We start from the raw sequence: 17,291 nt of genomic DNA, 5'->3' as shown, positions 1-17,291 counted from the left end.
AAGCCAGGAAAACAGGGAAAATGGGATCCAGCAGGAAGAGCAAGAGGTCTGTCAGAGAAAGGTTTCCACTCCTCGCTCAGCCCTCAGGGATTTTCGGAGTTGGGGGATTCCAGCCCCTCCTTCCCTGAGCCAAATGGGGCTGAGCTGGAGGGGATTCCTGAGGATTTATGGCCAAGATCCAAGGGAGAATGGCCATGGATGGTGTTGGGATGATAAACACAACGGCTTTGTGGGGTTGTGTGGAGAAACAGCCACCCCACAGTCAGGGTGTCCTGAGGAGCCCCACAGCAGCCTGTGGGATCACAGGATTTAACTGGGTCAGGTCAGTGATCTGGAAATGGGAAAGGAGATTCCCTAAAAGCTCTCGGGAAAGCTGGGTGTGCAGGGTGCTGCTGGGAGGGATGAGGATGGGGTTAGCTTTAGGGGGAGTGAGCAATGTGGGGTGACCCCATGTGCTGGGGAGCTCTGGGGTGCCCTGTGTGTCCCCACTGCCCCAAACCATGTTATCCCATGTTAGGGGATTGTGATACAGGATTGGGATACAGCTTTGGGATACAGATTGGGCTAAGGGATTTGGATATGGGATTGGGATACGGGATTGTGATATAGGACTGTGATATGGGATTGTGATACAGGATTGGGGTATGGGACTGGGATACAGATTGTGGTGAAGGATTGGGATACAAGATTGGGATACAGGATTGTGATATGGGATTGGAATATAGGAATGTGATATGGGATTGGGATACAGGATTGGGATATAGGATTGGGGTACAGGATTGGGATATGGGATTGGGGTACAGGATTGGGATATGGGATTGTGATATAGGATTGGGGTAAGGGATTGGGATATGGGATTGTGATATGGTATTGGGATACAGATTGTGATACAGGATTGGGATATGGGATTGTGGTAAAACACTGTGATATGGGATTGGGATGTGGGATTGTGGTATGGGATCATGATATGGGATTGCAATACAGGACTGTGATACAGGATTGGGATCCAGGATTGTGCTAAGGCATTGTGATCCAGGACTGTGCTATGGGATGGTGCTCCGGGTTTCCCTGAGCTCACACGGTCCCGGCTGCAGGGAGGAGGTCACCTCTGCAGTGCCAGCGGGGCTGGAGCAGCACAGGACATCGTGTCCCTGCAAGGACAGCCCCGCTGCCCCACAGAGCCCGCTGACCCCAGAACCGCCGCTCCCCCTCGCCGGGAACGCGCTGCCAACAAAGCCACAACCCTCCTTTATTCCCCGCTTTTTTTAGAGCCCACTTTGGGGGGTTTTATCCCCAAAAGCTCCCACCGGGCTGCGGGGACTGCAGCGTTCCGGGAGCGGGGTGAGCCGGGGCGAGGCTGCTGCCGCCTCGGGGAGCTGCTGGGTGCAGCCTGTTCCCACTCCAGCAGCAGATATTTATAGATGCAGATGTTTCTGCAGCAGCAGGGTTCAAGCTGGATCTTTTAAATTTTTTTTTTCCTTTTTTTTTTTCCCCTCCCTGTCTCTCTTCCCGTTCCTGCTTTGCTCTTCAAAGCCATGCTGAAGGTGGATGCAGCAGCTCCCAGAGCAGCGGGGAGGCTGAGCAGTCGATCCCGGCTGCAGGGAGTGGGAAATAAAGGGTTTCAGCGCGTTGAGGTGTCCCCGTGTCCCCGTGCAGGGCCAGCGGCACCTTCTGGGAGCCCCCAAAGCACGGCCGGGATCGGGGGGGGTCTGGGGAGCTGCAGATGGAACAGCCCAGGGAGGGATTTCTGCCCCTGTGGGATCATAAGGGAGAGAATTCCCGAGGGCAGGAGGGGCTGAGAGCCCGGCAGGGTCCGTGGAACAGCCCAGGGAGGGATTTCTGCCCCTGTGGAATCCCCAGGGAGAGAATTCCCGAGGGCAGGAGGGGCTGAGAGCCGAGCAGGGTCCCTAGAACACCCCCGATGTCTCCCAGACCCTTCACGCTTGGAGCAGGGGCAGCCTGATCCTACAAACCGGAGATGTTTGGGGCTAACGGAGCCCTTTGGTCCCCACCGCAGGGGTTTGTCCCCTCCCAGGGTCCCTGTGTCCCCTCCCCGGGCGGGGGTCAGCCCTGGCACTGCCCCTCACCCCCACAGCCCGGCCGGGCAGGGATTTTCCAGCCCAGCTCAGCCTATTCCTCCCACGGCTCCCACCGCACCCCTCCCCAGCACCTTCCTGCCCCAAGGAGCATTTTGGGAAGGAGAAAATCCTGGGGAAATAAATAAATCCTCAGCCCGGGAAGCAGCGCTGGGCATCGCTGCCTGTGGCCCTGAGCGCTGTCTTTGCCGGCTGGGCAAAGGCTCTGCTCCACAATTAATTAATTATCCATGCCCTGCGCTCCGTCTGGGAGGCATTAATGGCTCCAGACGCGGCTCGCGGAGCTCTGCGTGGCTCTGTAAACATTCTGCAAGTCCAATTTGGGTTTCCTCGGGTGCCTCATTTCAATGAATTATGGAAACGCTTTCCCCTCCTCTCTTGAGCAGGAGCCAGTCCGGCTGCTGCCCGATGTGTTAATCGCAGGAATGAAATAAAAAGCAAAGGGGAGCATGCATTAGAGGGAATAAAATGGTGCTGGGGAGCTCCTGGAAGCACTGGGATCGCCGGGGGACAGGATGGGACCTCAGTCCCCAGCACCCAGAGCTGGGTGTCGCTGGGGTGTCACTCCTCACGGTCCCACCCCCTCGGTGACCCCAGGAGGGTCCTGTGCCCATCCGTGGCTTAAATCCAGGTTGATTTGGCAATGCAGAGGTCGCAGTCACCTCCTGTGGCTGCTGCACGGCTTCACCTGGGGTCCCCAATGTCGCACGTTTCTCTTCATCCCCCCCAGCCAGCACTCTGGTGGCCCCAAGGGAGAGTAATTAGAGCAATTAAAGCCACCTGGGAGATAATGAGTGGTGTGGGAGGTGCCAGCGTGTCCCTGCTCTGATCCCGGGCTGGGGTGGGCACGGACAGGCAGGGAGGGGACTCAGCCCAGGGCCGCGTTTTCTGCTGAGCTGGAGGTGGCAGATGTTCACTGATGAATTATTCACCCGGAAAATCATCATGGAGACAGAATGGGCTGGGTGGGAAGGGATCTCAAATCCCCCCAGTGCCACCCCTGCCATGGCAGGGACACCTCCCACTGTCCCAGGCTGCTCCAGCCTGGCCTTGGACACTGCCAGGGATCCAGGGGCAGCCACAGCTTCTCTGGCAATTCCATCCCAGCCCCTCCCCACCCTCCCAGGGAACAGTTCCTTCCCAAGATCCCATCTCTCCCTGCCCTCTGGCACTGGGAAGCCATTCCCTGTGTCCTGTCCCTCCAGCCCTTGTCCCCAGTCCCTCTGCAGCTCTCCTGGAGCCCCTTTAGGCCCTGGCAGGAGCTCTAGGCTCTCGCTGGATCTTTCCCTTCTCCAGGTGAACATTCCCAGCTCTCCCAGAAATGCAGCTGCTGCAGCCTGTGGGGACATTGCCCTTTGGAAGTGAGAGCCACCTAAAAAAGGAAGATTTTAGTCCCTCATGACTCTGGGTGCAGGATCGGTGCAGGATCGGTGCTGGATGCGGGATGAGGATCGCTGGGTGCGGGATCGGTGACGGTGCGGAGCGCAAGTGTCGCACTGCGGGCTCGCAGCGCCACCGCGTGGAACGGGAACGGGAATGGGATGGGAATGGGAACAGGGATGGAACGGGAATGGGAATGGGATGGGAATGGGAATGGGAATGGAATGGGAATAGGAATGGAAACAGGGATGGAATAGGAATGGGAATGGGAATGGGAATGGGAATGGAATGGGAATAGGAATAGGAATGGGAATGGGAATGGGAATGGAATGGGAATAGGAACGGGAACAGGGCGCACGGCCAGGATGGGCTGCACGGGTGGGCAGCAGGCACTGCCCGGCCCCGCGGCTGCCAGGGAGAGCAGCCAGCCGGGGCAGCCCTGCTCTGTGCCCCCAGCACTGCGTGTGCCCCAGCGGGGAGCTCACCCCAGCCCATGTGCCCCGGGCAAGGTCTGCACCATTGTGGCTCTCGGGGTGTCCCAGCTGGCAGCAGGTCCAGGGCACCGAATTTCCATGTCCCAAGGCGATGCCACCCCTACCTGCACCCCCGGGTAGCCAGCTGTGGTGCCACCCCAGCCAGCTGTGTCCCCAGCTCTGTGTCAGGTCTGATTTAAACACCCCCTTCCCTCTACCGTGCACTCACACCTCAGGAAAGACTCCAAAAGGACAAATCCACCGTGTTTATTCCAAACGAGACTTTATTAACGAGGCAAAGCGCTGGGCCAGGCCAGCCCAGCCTGAGGGAAATGTGACCTGTGCTGCAGAGGGGACACACCTGTCCTTCTGCCAGGACAGCCCCGAGGAGCTGGGGCCACCACGAGGCTGGGCATGCAGGGCCACCTCTGCCTCCAGCCACAGCTCCCCGGGGTTTGTTTTCCCACAGGCTGGTTGGGGACACAACAGGTCCTGGGTCCTGGTGCCCAGCCAGACCCCAGAGACCCCAAAAGGCACCGGGGCACCAACTGCTGGTGAGAGCCAAACCCTCCCAAGGCAAGGCAGTGGTGTCTGCAGGGAGGAGAGGCTCTGGAGGCACTGCCAAAGGCACTACAGACATGGAGATGAGGAGAGCTTCAAAAACACCCACAGGTCTCTCTCAGCCCTTCATTCTCTCCTCTTGGCACTTCATCCCTTTCAAATTCAAACCAAAGAGCTGCAAGAAGGCACAACCCAGCACGGCAGCTCCCGCAGGCAGAACTGAGGCTGAGGCAGAGCTGGGGCTGTCCCCAGCCTCCAGGGACAAAGCCACGATGGCAGCAGCACGTCCAGGGCCACCTTAGCTGAAGTCCCGGTCCGGCAGCACCAGTGGAGCCACCAAGGTCCAGAGGTAGAGCAGCAGCCCGGCCCAGCTGGAGCTGATCTTCACCCACACGGCCGTCCAGGGGCTCCTCAGCTCCTGCAGGCTCTCATCCGGCCTGAAACAGCAAGCAGCAGGGTGGCACCGTGGCTGTGACACCCTGCCAGCACCCCGGGAGGGACAGGTGCCACCCAGGGGACACAGGGGAGCCCCATGGGTCAGCCACAGCAGGGTGTGACCCCAACCCTGCAGCCTCAGGCACTCAGCCTTGCTCCTCCTCATCCCAAGGGCTCCTGGTGATGCCTAATGATTTTTTGCCCTTTCTTTCTAAATACCCTTTTATACATTTTTATACCCTTTTTCTATTTTCTGTTCCCTTTATACATTCTTTGTACCCTACAGCCAACATGCTTGTAATTTTTGTAGTCTGATATTCTAGCTTAGTTTTGGAGCTCTGCAAGGCAGAAAGACCAAACATTCTCAGTAAGAGAATATAATAAGTACATTACAGTAATAAGTAAGTAAAAAACTTCTCAGTTTTTTTACCCTATACTATCTCAAAACTCAAGGTTTCAGCCTTGCAGTTGAAAGGTTGACATTTTCTTGCTAAAACATATTTTGTAAACTGGGCTCTAGCCTCATTTAGGGGGGAGATTTTTAGAACAGGGGGACATTGCTTCATTTGTTAAGCTTCTTATTGGGGAATTTAGATAGATGTGCTAATTTGCAACATCTGTAAAAATTGTATATGCATTACACATGTGTGCATCTTGGTGTGTTCCACCTTGAAGAGCTGTGCACCTAAAATCCCATTAAAATACCGAGGTAAAGCCCTTTAACCATGTCTGCCTCATAATCCTAAAATTTTAAAACCAACCAAACTGGCACGCCCAGGCACATCTATAAAGATCATTAACGCTGATAAAGGGGCACATCCAGTGGCCTGGAACACCTCAGCTCTGCCCAGGAGGGGACGTGGAGGGACAGGGACAGCCTTGGGTGTCCGGGACAGCTCTGCCCACCTGTACCAGTTGGTGAGGGTCATCATGATGTAGAGCGCGGCCAGGAGGAGGCAGAGGTGGAAGAAGGTGTAGCTGTAGGAAACGCCGTCCTGCTCGTTGTCGTAGGCGCGGTGCACTCCGCCCTCCTCGGCCGCTCCGGCCCCACTCCCGGCCCCATTCCCGGCCCCGCTCTCCTCCGTCAGCATCAGCTTGTTCACCTGCGGGTGGTCCGAGGAGCGCAGGCTGCGGGCACAGACAGGGACAGGGATCAGCACGGCTTGGGCACTGCTGACACGGCAGGGGTTTTGTCCTTGGGGCTGTTCCCGGGGCAGGTGGGGCAGTTTGGGGGATGCAGGCTGTGGGGAAACCCTAAAACTGACTGTGGTCTTTGTCCAAAGTCTCTTTCCAGCTCTCCTGGAGTCCCTTTAGGCACAGGACTGACAGGGCAGTTTGGGGATGCAGGCTGTGAGGAAACCCTAAAACTGACTGTGGCCCTTGTCCAAAGTCTCTTTCCAGCTCTCCTGGAGCTCCTTTAGGCACTGGGTGGCTGATGGAACCTCGTCAAGCTCAACAAGGAGAATGAGTGGCAAAGTTTTGCCCCTGGGGAGAACAATCCCAGACTCCAATGTGTGATGGGAGCCACTCAGCTGGAAAACAGCTCTGGGGAAGGCCCTGGGGGTGCTGGGGACACTGGGTGGGACATGAGGCAGTGATGTGTCCCTGCTGCAGGAGGGGATCCAGCGATCAGCTCTGCTAAGGCCACCCCATGGCAGGGGTTTTGTCCTTGGGGCAATCCCCAGGACAGGCAGGGCAGTTTGGGGGATGCTGTGGGAAAACCCTACAAACCCTGAGAGGCTGCACAGCTGCCCCTGGGGACAGGGGTGACTTGGCAAGAAGCCTTTGGTGACAAAACCCCTGGGCCAAGATGTGACCTCCCCTCCAGAGGTCACACCTCCCGCTGCTCTGCTCTCCAGGCAGAGGGACAATCCCAGCCCCAGGGACAATCCCAGCCCCAGGGACACGTGCTCACCTGATGAAGAGGGTGCAGAGGATGAAGATCACCAGCCCCACGATGCTCGGCGCGTCCCACCAGGTGGTCAGTGGCTCAGTGGCCGTGGCCAAGCCAGTGCTGTTCCTCAGCAGCAGTGTGGGGTTACAGCGCTGGGCTGGGGGGACACACAGGGGGTCAGACCCCAGGACACCGAGGGACAAACACCCACCCCAGGGAGTGCTCCTGCTCCATCCAGCCCTCTCCCAAAGCCCAGGCTGGGTCTGGCTTACTTGGAACGTTGGCCAGGGCGGCCCAGGTGACGTAGATGGTGTAGAGGGTGATGAGGGATGCCTGCAGCAGCCCTGAGTGCGGCTGAGCCTCCTGCAAACACAACAGTGGGGCTCTGGGTGCTCTGTACCCCGGGGTGACACAGCCCCAGTGTCCTGGGTGCTCCTGCACCCTGGGGTGACACAGCCCCAGTGTCCTGAGTGCTCCTGCACCCCAGGGTGACATAACCCCAGTGTCCTGGGTGCTCCTGCAGCCTCACCTGGATCTTGGGCAGGATGGACACAATGGAGACGATGAGGCAGAGGATGAGGTTGATGCTGATGAAGGCTTTGCCCTCCGTGCAGCCCTCAGGTTTGGTGTAGTAGACATAGAGAAGCACAATGGCCGCGATGGAGGCAGAGTAGAAGATGAAGGTGACAGTGCAGAGGGCTGGGGGAGGACAGTGAAAGAGGCTGGAGCAGAGTGTCACCCAGCCCAGTGTGCCCCAGCACACTGTGTCATCCAGCTCAGTGTCAGTGTCACCCAGCCCAGGGTCACCCAGCCCGGTGTCACCCAGCCCAGTATCAGTGTCACCCAGCTCAGTGCCACCAAGCTCAGTGTCAGTGTCACCCAGCCCAGTGTCAATGTCACCAGCTCAGCATCACCCAGCTCAGTGTCAGCATCACCCAGTGTCAGCATCACCCAGCTCAGTGTCACCAGCTCAATGTCTCCTGGCCCAGTGTCAGCGTCACCCAGCCCGGTGTCACCCAGCCCAGTGACAGAGTCACCAGCTCAGTGTCAGTGTCATCCAGCTCAGTGTCAGTGTCACCCAGCTCAGTGTCACCAAGCTCAGTGTCAGTGTCACCCAGCCCGGTGTCACCCAGCCCAGTGACAGAGTCACCAGCTCAGTGTCAGTGTCACCCAGCCCAGGGGTGACTGACCCCAAGCCACAGGCGGTGCCACCACACCCACCTGCATACCATCCCCTGGCGCTGCTCTCCTCCGCGTTGCGCAGCCACCGCTGGCTCCAGGAGTGCGCAAAGTCGATGAGGAGCACCAGCTGGATGAGGATGAAGAGGAAGGAGCCAACCACGCCGAAGTAAAACCAGACTTAGGAGGAGGAGGAAAACCAGGTGAGAGCAGGGCAGGTGACACCCAAGGGCACAGCCTGGGCTCAGTCCCGTGCAGGGGGACAAGGAGAGCACAGGCAGCTCCTCACCTGAGGTGAAGACACCGTCGGGGATGTAGAAAGCTCCCACCGTGATCCCCACCAGCACCAGGAACTTGAAGAACCAGAAGCTGTGGGAGGAGAGAGAAGGCTCAGTGTGCACCTGGCAGGGACAGGGGTGGGGGAATTGTCCCCCCAATGCCACCTCCCTGGGGACAGGGGTGAGGTGACACAGCTAAAGCCACTCTGCCCCCTCCACCTCAAGTCCCACAAGTGACTTGCAAGTCATCAGTTGAACCCCAAAAAATGCTACATAGGAAAGTTTCCTGGGAAAGCAGGAAGGTTGGATGGGGCAAGGGAAGGTGGATGGGCTTTAAGGTCCCTTCCAAACCCAGCCATTCTGTGATTCTGTGACTCCACACCCACCACGAGCCCTGATGCCACCGAAGATCGGTGCCACCAATGCCACTGTGGTCCTTGTCCCCACCCAGCACCCCAGGACAGGAGGGACCCCACTCACCCATTCTGCAGGGCAGCCCGCGGGTCGCGGCTGCTGCGCACACACACCATGAGCAGGGCGAAGAGGCAGAAGAAGGCAGCCATGGCGAAGCCCATGCGGTACACGGCCTTGTGGCCCAGGAAGCTGCTGCAGTCCACGTTGGTCTGGACGCCCAGCACTGAGCCACTGCCCTCACAGAACCCGGGGAGCTGAAATAGGGGTGGGACAGTGAGCATGGCCTCAGAACGTCCTGCTGGGGGGTGATGGTGGGAGAAGGTCTGCATCGAAGATCTACTGATGGCATTCAAGATCAGCTCCTCCATTGGGAAGCCCTCAGGTTGCCCAGAGAAGCTGTGGCTTCTGGAAGTGTCCAAGGAGTGTCCAGCCTGGCCTTGGAGCAGCCTGGGACAGTGGTAGGTGTCCCTGCCCATGGATGGGCTTTAAGGTCCCTTCCAACCCACAGGCCATTCTGTGATTCCACACCCACCATGAGCCCTGGTGCCACCAAAGATGGCCCAGACCATGCCTGCTGCAATGCCACTTGCCTGGGGACAGTGGTGAGGTGACACAGCTAAAGCCACCCAGCCAGTCAGTGGAAAGCTGGGATGAAACCCAAACCTTTCCCAAAATCCCAGCTCAGCTGGCAGAACTCTGCTCCCTCCACCTCAAGTCCCACTTCCCTGACTTGCAAGTCATCAGCTGAACCCCAAAAAATAGGAAAATTTCCTGGGAGACATCTGGGAAAAACCTGACAGTGCATTAAATGATCCCACTGCATTTTCCCCTCTGTGGAAAACCAGGGCTAAAAACACCTTCTCCCAGTGAGATATTTAGAAAAAAAATAGGAACAGAAACACATGGTGACCCAAAAAACCACTTTTTTGATTCAGCTGGGTCATTTCTTCCCAGCCACCTCCAGGAGTTCTTTACCTTGTGCAGCTCCTTCTCCACGCCAGGGATTATCATGATGATGGACACGAGGGTGCCGAGGAAGAGGAAGAAGGTGAAGAGCAGGCGGGAGATGGTGGAGTTCTTGGCCGAGGGGCAGCAGCCACAGAGCAGGCATGGCGCAGAGCCACACAGACATGACACCTGCAAGGGCAGCAGAATGTGCTGGAGGGGAGAAACTGCCCCAAAATGTGTGCCCAGGGCGATCCTGAAGGGGATCTTCCTGGGAATCCACACTGTTCCTTAGAGCTACTCACACCATAGCCCACAGGATCTCATGGAAATGGCATCAAATCATCCCAAAAAATGTTGCTGAAAACCAAAAGAGCTGCAGGAGCAGCCAGCGTGGAAAATGGCACCAAGCAAAGGTGCCATTGGCTCCATGCAAAGGTCCAGTGAAATTTTGGGAACCTCGTTTTTGTACAAAAAGGAAACCCTGCCCTGCAGGAGCTTCCTTTCTGTACAAAAATGAGGTTCCCAAAATAATTCCAGGCTGCCCTTTCAGTCCAGTCCAGGATGGGGAAGACACTGACATCAGCACCTCATTCTGCTGCCCTCCCCCTCTCCAAAGGCCATTTTACAGGCAGGGAAACTGAGGCACAGAGAGCCCACAGAGGGTCCTGGCTTCCCAAATCCAGCACAGAGCTCTGCCAGCCACTCCCTGTTCCAGAAGAACATTGCTGGGGAATTCTGGCTAAGGAAACCTGTCGGAGGTTGGGGAGCATTGGAATTTTTTCTCCATCCTTGTTACCAAGCAAGAAATATCTGGGTGATTAGAGCCATCAATTCTTTTGTAAGAAACAAAAGGGTGTGCTGGGTGGGGCAGGGGAAGGAAGGAGCCGGCCGTTGGGATCGGCACTCGTTCCGTCGGACACCGGCAGGAAAGGGACTGCTCTTGGCTTCTGGCTGCGACCGCGGGAGATCCAGCTGTGCTCTGTCTTCTCCTCCTGGCTGGTGAGCTTTGATCCAACCTCTTTCCCGTTTGGAGTGCGCGCTTTTCCCGGCTGCGTTTTCTCGCAGCAGCTGCCGGGGAGTCCGGCTGTCCCTGCTGCCCGCCCCGCTTTCCGCCGCACAAGACTGCAGCGTCTGCTGTGACTGCAGAGTCCTTGCTGCCTCGCTGGCTAGCCTGGGAGAGCCAGCTCCTACCCCTGCCGCCCCAATTTGCTGCTCCAAGCTGCCTGCCTGCTCCTCAGCCTGCCCGCCATTACCAGCTGCGTGAGGCTGACCTGACCCTGCGCCACAGCGCCACCTGCAGCCGCTCGGGAGTCATTGCACCTGCCTGACTCGCAGGGAGCTCAACAGCGCCCCTGCTGCTTACGACCGTGATTACACCACACGGGAAAAGGCTCGGCAGCTCACAAGTCATCTGCCATTGGTTTCTGGTTCTATTTGTGGTTGCTATTATTGTTATTGCTTGTTTATAGATACTAGTAAAGAACTGTTATTCCTTTTCCCATACCTTTGCCTGAAAGCCCTTGATTTTCAAAATTAAAATAATTCGGAGGGAGGGGAAAAAATCACATTCTCTGTCCTAAGGGAGGGTTCAACCTCTCTTAGCAGACACCTGTCCTTCAAACCAAGACAAAACCCAAATTTACTGATAGCCAAATACTGGTGTGAGTTTCATGCACAAGGACAGAGCAGAATGAAGCTCCTTCCCTCAGAAGAGCTCTTGCTCTCCTGCACTCAGGGATATCAGCCAGACACACCTGAAGGGCTCTGCTCTCTCCTGCTCTTAGGGGATGTGCATGAGTTGTGTGTTTATTATGCCCACGTGCTTCCCAATCAGGCCCTGCAATCACTGTTAATTAAAGACAGCTCGCTATCGACTCAGATCTGTATTTCTCATCGGTGAAATCAGCATAAAAGATGGACAGGGCAGAAAACAAAACCAGATGTGGAGCTGCTGTGTCAGCAGGACCTCAGGCCTGAGGCTCCCTTGGCACTTTGATGTGCCCAAATCACTCAAAGTGGCTTAAAATATTTTTTAAACATAAGCAGAGCACTATTTGAGAAAAACCTCCTCCTTCCTGAGTTATTCCTCTTATCCCCATCCCAGCCCCACATCCCTGCCCAACTAACAGCTGTGTTGAGCTGATGTTGCCCACGGGAGCTGGGTGGGTGAGAGACCCCAGATATCCCATGAAAACCCTCATCCTGCCTCTCCAGGAGCTGCTCAGGGGCATCACTTCATGTTTTCAACTTGGAAGCACTGGAAAATGGCTTTCAATTAGAGACTGCTTCATTTCAGCCTCATTAAATGCACCACGTGCATCGCAGTGCATTAAAATTCACCAGCGTTGCTGTATTTCCCTTCTAATTAAAAAAAAAAATAGGGAACAACAGCAAAAATCCCTTTAAATGCAGAGTTACTGCATTATTTTGCCTGATGTAGGGAAGCACCTCAGTGCTCCATCCATGCCTCCAGCTGCTCTCCCTTCAGTGCCAACTGAAACAAAAAGCACCAGTCCCAAAATCACCAGATCTGGCCCGGAAAATCACAAGGTTTGGTGTTGTTTAGGAAGTTGTGGATCTGGGGGTTCAGATCATCCAGTGCCACCCCTGCCATGGCAGGGACACCTCCCACTGTCCCAGGCTGCTCCAGCCTGGCCTTGGACACTGCCAGGGATCCAGGGGCAGCCACAGCTTCTCTGGGAATTCCATCCCAGCCCCTCCCCACCCTCCCAGGGAACAATTCCTAAATCCCAAGATCCCATCTCTCCCTGCCCTCTGGCACTGGGAAGCCATTCCCTGTGTCCTGTCCCTCCAGCCCTTGTCCCCAGTCCCTCTGCAGCTCTCCTGGAGCCCCTTTAGGCCCTGGCAGGAGCTCTGGGCTCTCCCTGGATCTTCTCCTCTCCAGGTGAACATTCCTAGCTCTCCCAGCCTGGCTCCAGAGGGGCTCCAGCCCTGCAGCAGCTCCAAGGTCTCTTCTGGACTCACTCAGAGGTTTTTGGGAGCATACAGCTTCCCTGGAGATTTATTTTCCAGGATGACTCTCACACAGCCAAACTCCCATGCTGAGTTTGTATTTCAGGTTGTATTTCAGGTTTCACAGGCTCTTGCAGTAATGAGATACAACATCCCCACCCCGCTGACCTGCTCCGGGAGTCCTGTGGCACCAGGAGCCTTTTCCTTAACTCCTGCTGCCCCTTTGGGGTACCCCCTGAAAGATGACCCCTCCTGCTGCCCAGGCATCTCGTAATTCCAGCCTTTTCCTTTAAAATACAAGTGTTAGAGCAAAGATAACCATCCCAGCAGTGCTGGACGCTCTGATTCTCCCCCCGAAGATTTTTAACGATGTCCAAAAATGTGAGCACAGCCAAGGTCTAAAGAACAGGCTGGAAAAAGCCAGCGAGGGAAGTGGCTGCGAGGGAGAGCAGGGGTTAATGAGGAAGTGTCGGTTTGCAGCGCTGGTGGATGATTAAACTCTCCGGTTTCAGTGACTTCCTCCGGGAAGCCTCCAGCTCGCCTCCAGGGCTATGGGGCTGCTCTGATCCCTCCTGGGCCCGGAGAGTGGGGCTGGAGCTGGACAAGCCAGGGAAACACCGCGGAGACACAACTGCACTGGTGAAAAACCAGCAACCAATACAGCACCCCAAAAATGGCACCTCAAAAACAGCATCCCAGAAACAGAAACCCAAAAACATCACCCCAAACCAGCACCCCAAAAACGGCACCTCAAAACCGGCACCCAAAATCAGCAACCCAAAAATGGCATCCCAACAAAGGCACCCCAAAAAACGGCACCTCAAAAACGGCACCCAAAATCAGCACCCCAAAAGCAGCACCCCTAAACAGCACCCCAACAAAAGCACCCAACAAGAGCACTCAAAACCAGCACCCAAAACTAGCACCCAACAACAGCACCCAAACTCCACTAGCCCAGAAATTTCACCCCAACAGCCCAACTACACCAATACCAGCACAACACAACCAAGCCAACGGCACCACCCCAAGTACATCATCCCAACTCCATCAGCCCAACAACATCACCCCAACAACTCCAGCCCTAAAACACCCACCTGAAGTCACCCCAAAACACTGACCTGCACTACCAATCCAACTACATCACCCCAGTTACATCATCCCAACTACACCACTCCAACAACACCAACACCAGCCCAACACAGCCAACCCAAATCCTTCATCCCAACTACACCAGTACAGCAGCTCTACAACAACAGCACCCAAGCTACAACAGCCCGAGTACAACAGCCCAACTACACCAACACCAGCCCAGCATCACCCCAAAAACATCAACCCACACCACCAGCCCAACTCCACCAGCCCAACTACACCAACCCAACTCCACTAGCCCAACATCACCTCAAAAGCACCAACCCACACCACCAGCCCAAACCCACCCCAACACCAGCCCAACACGACCAACCCAACATCACCCCAAAAACACCAACCCACACCACCAGCCCAACTACACCGACACCAGTCCTAACACAACCAACCCAACTGCACCAGCCCAAAACAACCCCAACACCAGCCCAACACAACCAACCCAACATCACCCCAAAAACACCAACCCACACCATCAACCCAACTCTGGCAGCCCAACTACACTGACACCAGCCCAAAACAACCAACCCAATAACGCTAGCCCAAACCCACCCCAACACCAACCCACCCCACCAGCCCAACTCCACCAGTCCAACACCACCATCCCAACAACACCACCCCAACAACACCACCCCAACAACATCACCCCAACAACCCCACCCCACACCATCAACCCAGTGACACCACCCCAACAGCATCACCCCAACAACCCCACCCCACACCACCTACCTGATGACATCACCCCAACACCACCCCAACACCATGTCTCCCTTCACCCCGGCAGGCCCAGGAATACCAAGAGTGAGTCAACCCAAAGCAATGCCGAGCAACTGGTGTTTCTCTGCTGCCAAATTAACAAGCAGGGAGGTTAATCAGTACCAAACCCACCCTGACAGGCACAGGCTTTGTGGCCTTCCTGCCTGGCAGGTGGCTTTGGGTTGGTACCACGAGGCTGATTGTCCCCAGGAGGTGCCTAAGGGCTGCCCAAGCCCCTGGGGTTCACTTTGGCTTCTGCTGGTAACCCCAGCCCTGCCCACCCAGGAAAGCAGCTCAGATTGACCACTCGGCTCCCAGCAGCTGTGGACAGAGCCTGGAAAACCACTGGAGGCAGGGAAAGAGAAATTTTCCTTTGTGATGCAAGGTTTCACTCAGGAACAGCTTGTAGGGTTTTAGTGGGAAAGCGCTGAAGGAATGGCTCAGCAATCTCATGGTGCTGTGACTCAAGGGATGCAGGCAGAGCAGAAGGAATTAGTCAGGATGTTCTTGTGAAAAATTGTTAATAATAATAAATTACACAGACTAGGGGGGTTGTTTGGTTTGGTTTTGGGTTTTTTCAGTGTTCATCAGCTCAGACCTGTGCTAAAACAGCCCCTTTGTCAACAACTTCCATCGAAAGGAACAAGAAAATTAAACCAATCCAGTGACTCTACTTTGTTACCACGATCTGAGTCACAAGTATTTTGGGGAAAATAATCCAGAATTCATCCAGAAACCTCCACAGCCCTGCTCTGGAGTAACTCCCTGCTTTCCCAACAGCCGTCCAAAAGGAAAATATGGGGATATGTTACAGAGGGGGAGCCTTGCAGAGCGCCCTCTCTGCCACCCCAGCATTTCTAAACACTCCAACGCTCAGAGGTCAAATTGCAAAACATTACTGCCAGGTTTCCAGGCCGGCAGCTCCCGGGTTGGCTCCACAGCCCTGCCCTGGCTCTGTGCCCACAGGTGAGGCACTGCCGGGGCAGGAAGTGCTGCTGTGGGCAGCTGCCTGCGTCACCTGAGCCACACACGCCATGGCACAGGGCACAGCGCCCCGAGTCACACACCATGGGCCAGGGCACCCCGAATCACACACCCTGAGCCTGCCCTGGGCAATGGTACCCCAAACCATGGGCCAGGGCACCCTGAATTACACACCCTCAGCCTGTCATGGGCCCCCAAATCACACACCCTGTGCCTGCTGTGGGCTGTGGTACCCCAAATCACACATCCTGTGCCTGCTGTGGGCTATGGAACCCCGAATCACACACCCTGTGCCTGCTGTGGGCTGTGGTACCCCAAATCACACACCATAGGCCAGGATACCCCGAATCACACACCCTGTGCCTGCCCTGGGCAGGTCACCCCACACACAGTCCCTGCACCCCTGTGCCAGCTTCTTCTCTCCCTCCATCCCCACTTTGGGGCTCGGCAGTGAGAACCAGGCAGGACCCCCAGCCTCTCATTCCATGGCAGGGCCAGGATCTCCCACTGCTCCAGGTTCAGCAGGACATCACTGCTCTGGCTTCCCACGTCCCCCCAGTGCCCTGGGGTGCAACACCCTCCCCGTTCCCCTCCCCACCATGTTCATGAGCCCCAGAGCTCTCCGGAGCCAACACTCTGTGTCTCCCATGGGTACCCCGGATGCGGTGGGATGCCCTGCGCCCACATCTCTCCAGGCACTGCGGGATGCACCCCCTGAATCCCCCAAATACAGGGGTTCATCCCTGGGAGTGCCCCACATCCCCCCTGTACACATGGCTGCATCCCCCGGGGGTCCTCTGCATCCCCCCGGCCACACAGGGCACATCCTCTCGGGGGTCTCCTGCATCCCCCCAAATCCAGGGGTGTATCCTGCCGGGGGTCCCCTGTACCCCCTGGTACACTGGGGTGCATCCCGCGGGGATCCCCTGCATCACCCTGCTGGCATCCCATGGACCCCCCGCGTCCGGGTGTAGCGGAACACATCCCCGGGCTGTCCCCAGCCCTCCCCAGCCCTCCCCCGACCCTCCTCCGGCCCCGCCGCAGCCGCGCCTCGCCCGCCCCGGCCGCGCCCGCCGCTGCGACACCGCAACATCGCGACATCGCGGCTGCCCCGCTCCGGGCGGCACTCACACAGCTGAGCAGGGAGCACACCCCGAGACAGGCCCCCATCGTGCTGCCGCCGCTCCCGGCTCCCGGCTCCCGGCTCCCGGCTCCCGGTGCTCTCCGCCGCCGCCGCTCTGGCTCCGCCCGGCCCGGACAGCTCGGGGCGGCCGCAACCGCCGCGCCTCCCCCGGGGCGGCCCTACGGCGGCGGAGTGGGGAGAGAAGGAGGGTCCTGGTCCCTCCCGGCAGCAGGGGAGCCCCTGCTTTGCTGCTGCATCCTCACTCCACCCCGTCTCCCTGCTCCTCCATCCCTTTCCGTCTCCTTTTCATCCTCCTCCATCCCCGCTCTGTCCCTGCTTTGTCCCAGCGAGGTGACACCATCCACGCCGTGAGGACGGGCCGGGGTGGGGGTCTGGGACACAGCCGGGGCCCTTCCTGGTTAGAAGCAGCCCGCGGGAAGGGTCATGGAATTCCAGAATTATTTGGGTTGGAAAACATTAAAATTCATTCCATTCCACCCCTGCCATGGCAGGGACACCTCCCACTGTCCCAGGCTGCTCCAGCCTGGCCTTGGACACTGCCAGGGATCCAGGGGCAGCCACAGCTTCTCTGGGAATTCCATGCCAGGGCCTCCCCACCCTCACAGGGAAGGATTTCTCTCCAGTATCCCATCT

General features: G+C 57.0%; 1 protein-coding gene across 1 annotated transcript; it reads right to left on the bottom strand.

Moving 5' to 3' along the window:
• Positions 1-4,215: 4,215 nt before the first annotated feature.
• SERINC2 (serine incorporator 2) lies at positions 4,216-16,787 on the bottom strand. Its single transcript, XM_085081063.1, has 10 exons — positions 16,646-16,787; positions 9,686-9,847; positions 8,777-8,964; positions 8,308-8,387; positions 8,061-8,198; positions 7,369-7,538; positions 7,112-7,202; positions 6,861-6,996; positions 5,852-6,073; positions 4,216-4,947 (listed from the first exon to the last, which is right to left on the bottom strand). Exons 1-10 carry the CDS (start codon positions 16,682-16,684, stop codon positions 4,809-4,811), a joined length of 1,365 nt encoding a protein of 454 aa, XP_084937189.1. The 5' UTR covers positions 16,685-16,787; the 3' UTR covers positions 4,216-4,808.
• Positions 16,788-17,291: the final 504 nt, after the last annotated feature.

The sequence above is a fragment of the Lichenostomus cassidix genome, chromosome 23 (genome assembly GCF_008360975.1).
Source record: "Lichenostomus cassidix isolate B80296 chromosome 23, HeHo_3.0, whole genome shotgun sequence".
NCBI lineage: Eukaryota > Metazoa > Chordata > Aves > Passeriformes > Meliphagidae > Lichenostomus > Lichenostomus cassidix.
The sequence above is the reverse complement of the archived record's forward strand: the minus strand, read 5'-3'. Positions and strand labels throughout refer to the sequence as shown.

Excerpts from the sequence above, each read along its gene's own strand:
- SERINC2 (XM_085081063.1), bottom strand. The coding sequence starts at position 16,684 with ATGGGGGCCTGTCTCGGGGTGTGCTCCCTGCTCAGCTGT. Across the intron at positions 8,388-8,776 it reads CGGGCTGCCCTGCAGAATGG|CTTCTGGTTCTTCAAGTTCC; the intron begins GTGAGTGGGGTC and ends CTCCTCCCACAG. Across the intron at positions 7,539-8,060 it reads CGCCAGGGGATGGTATGCAG|CCCTCTGCACTGTCACCTTC; the intron begins GTGGGTGTGGTG and ends GTCCTCCCCCAG.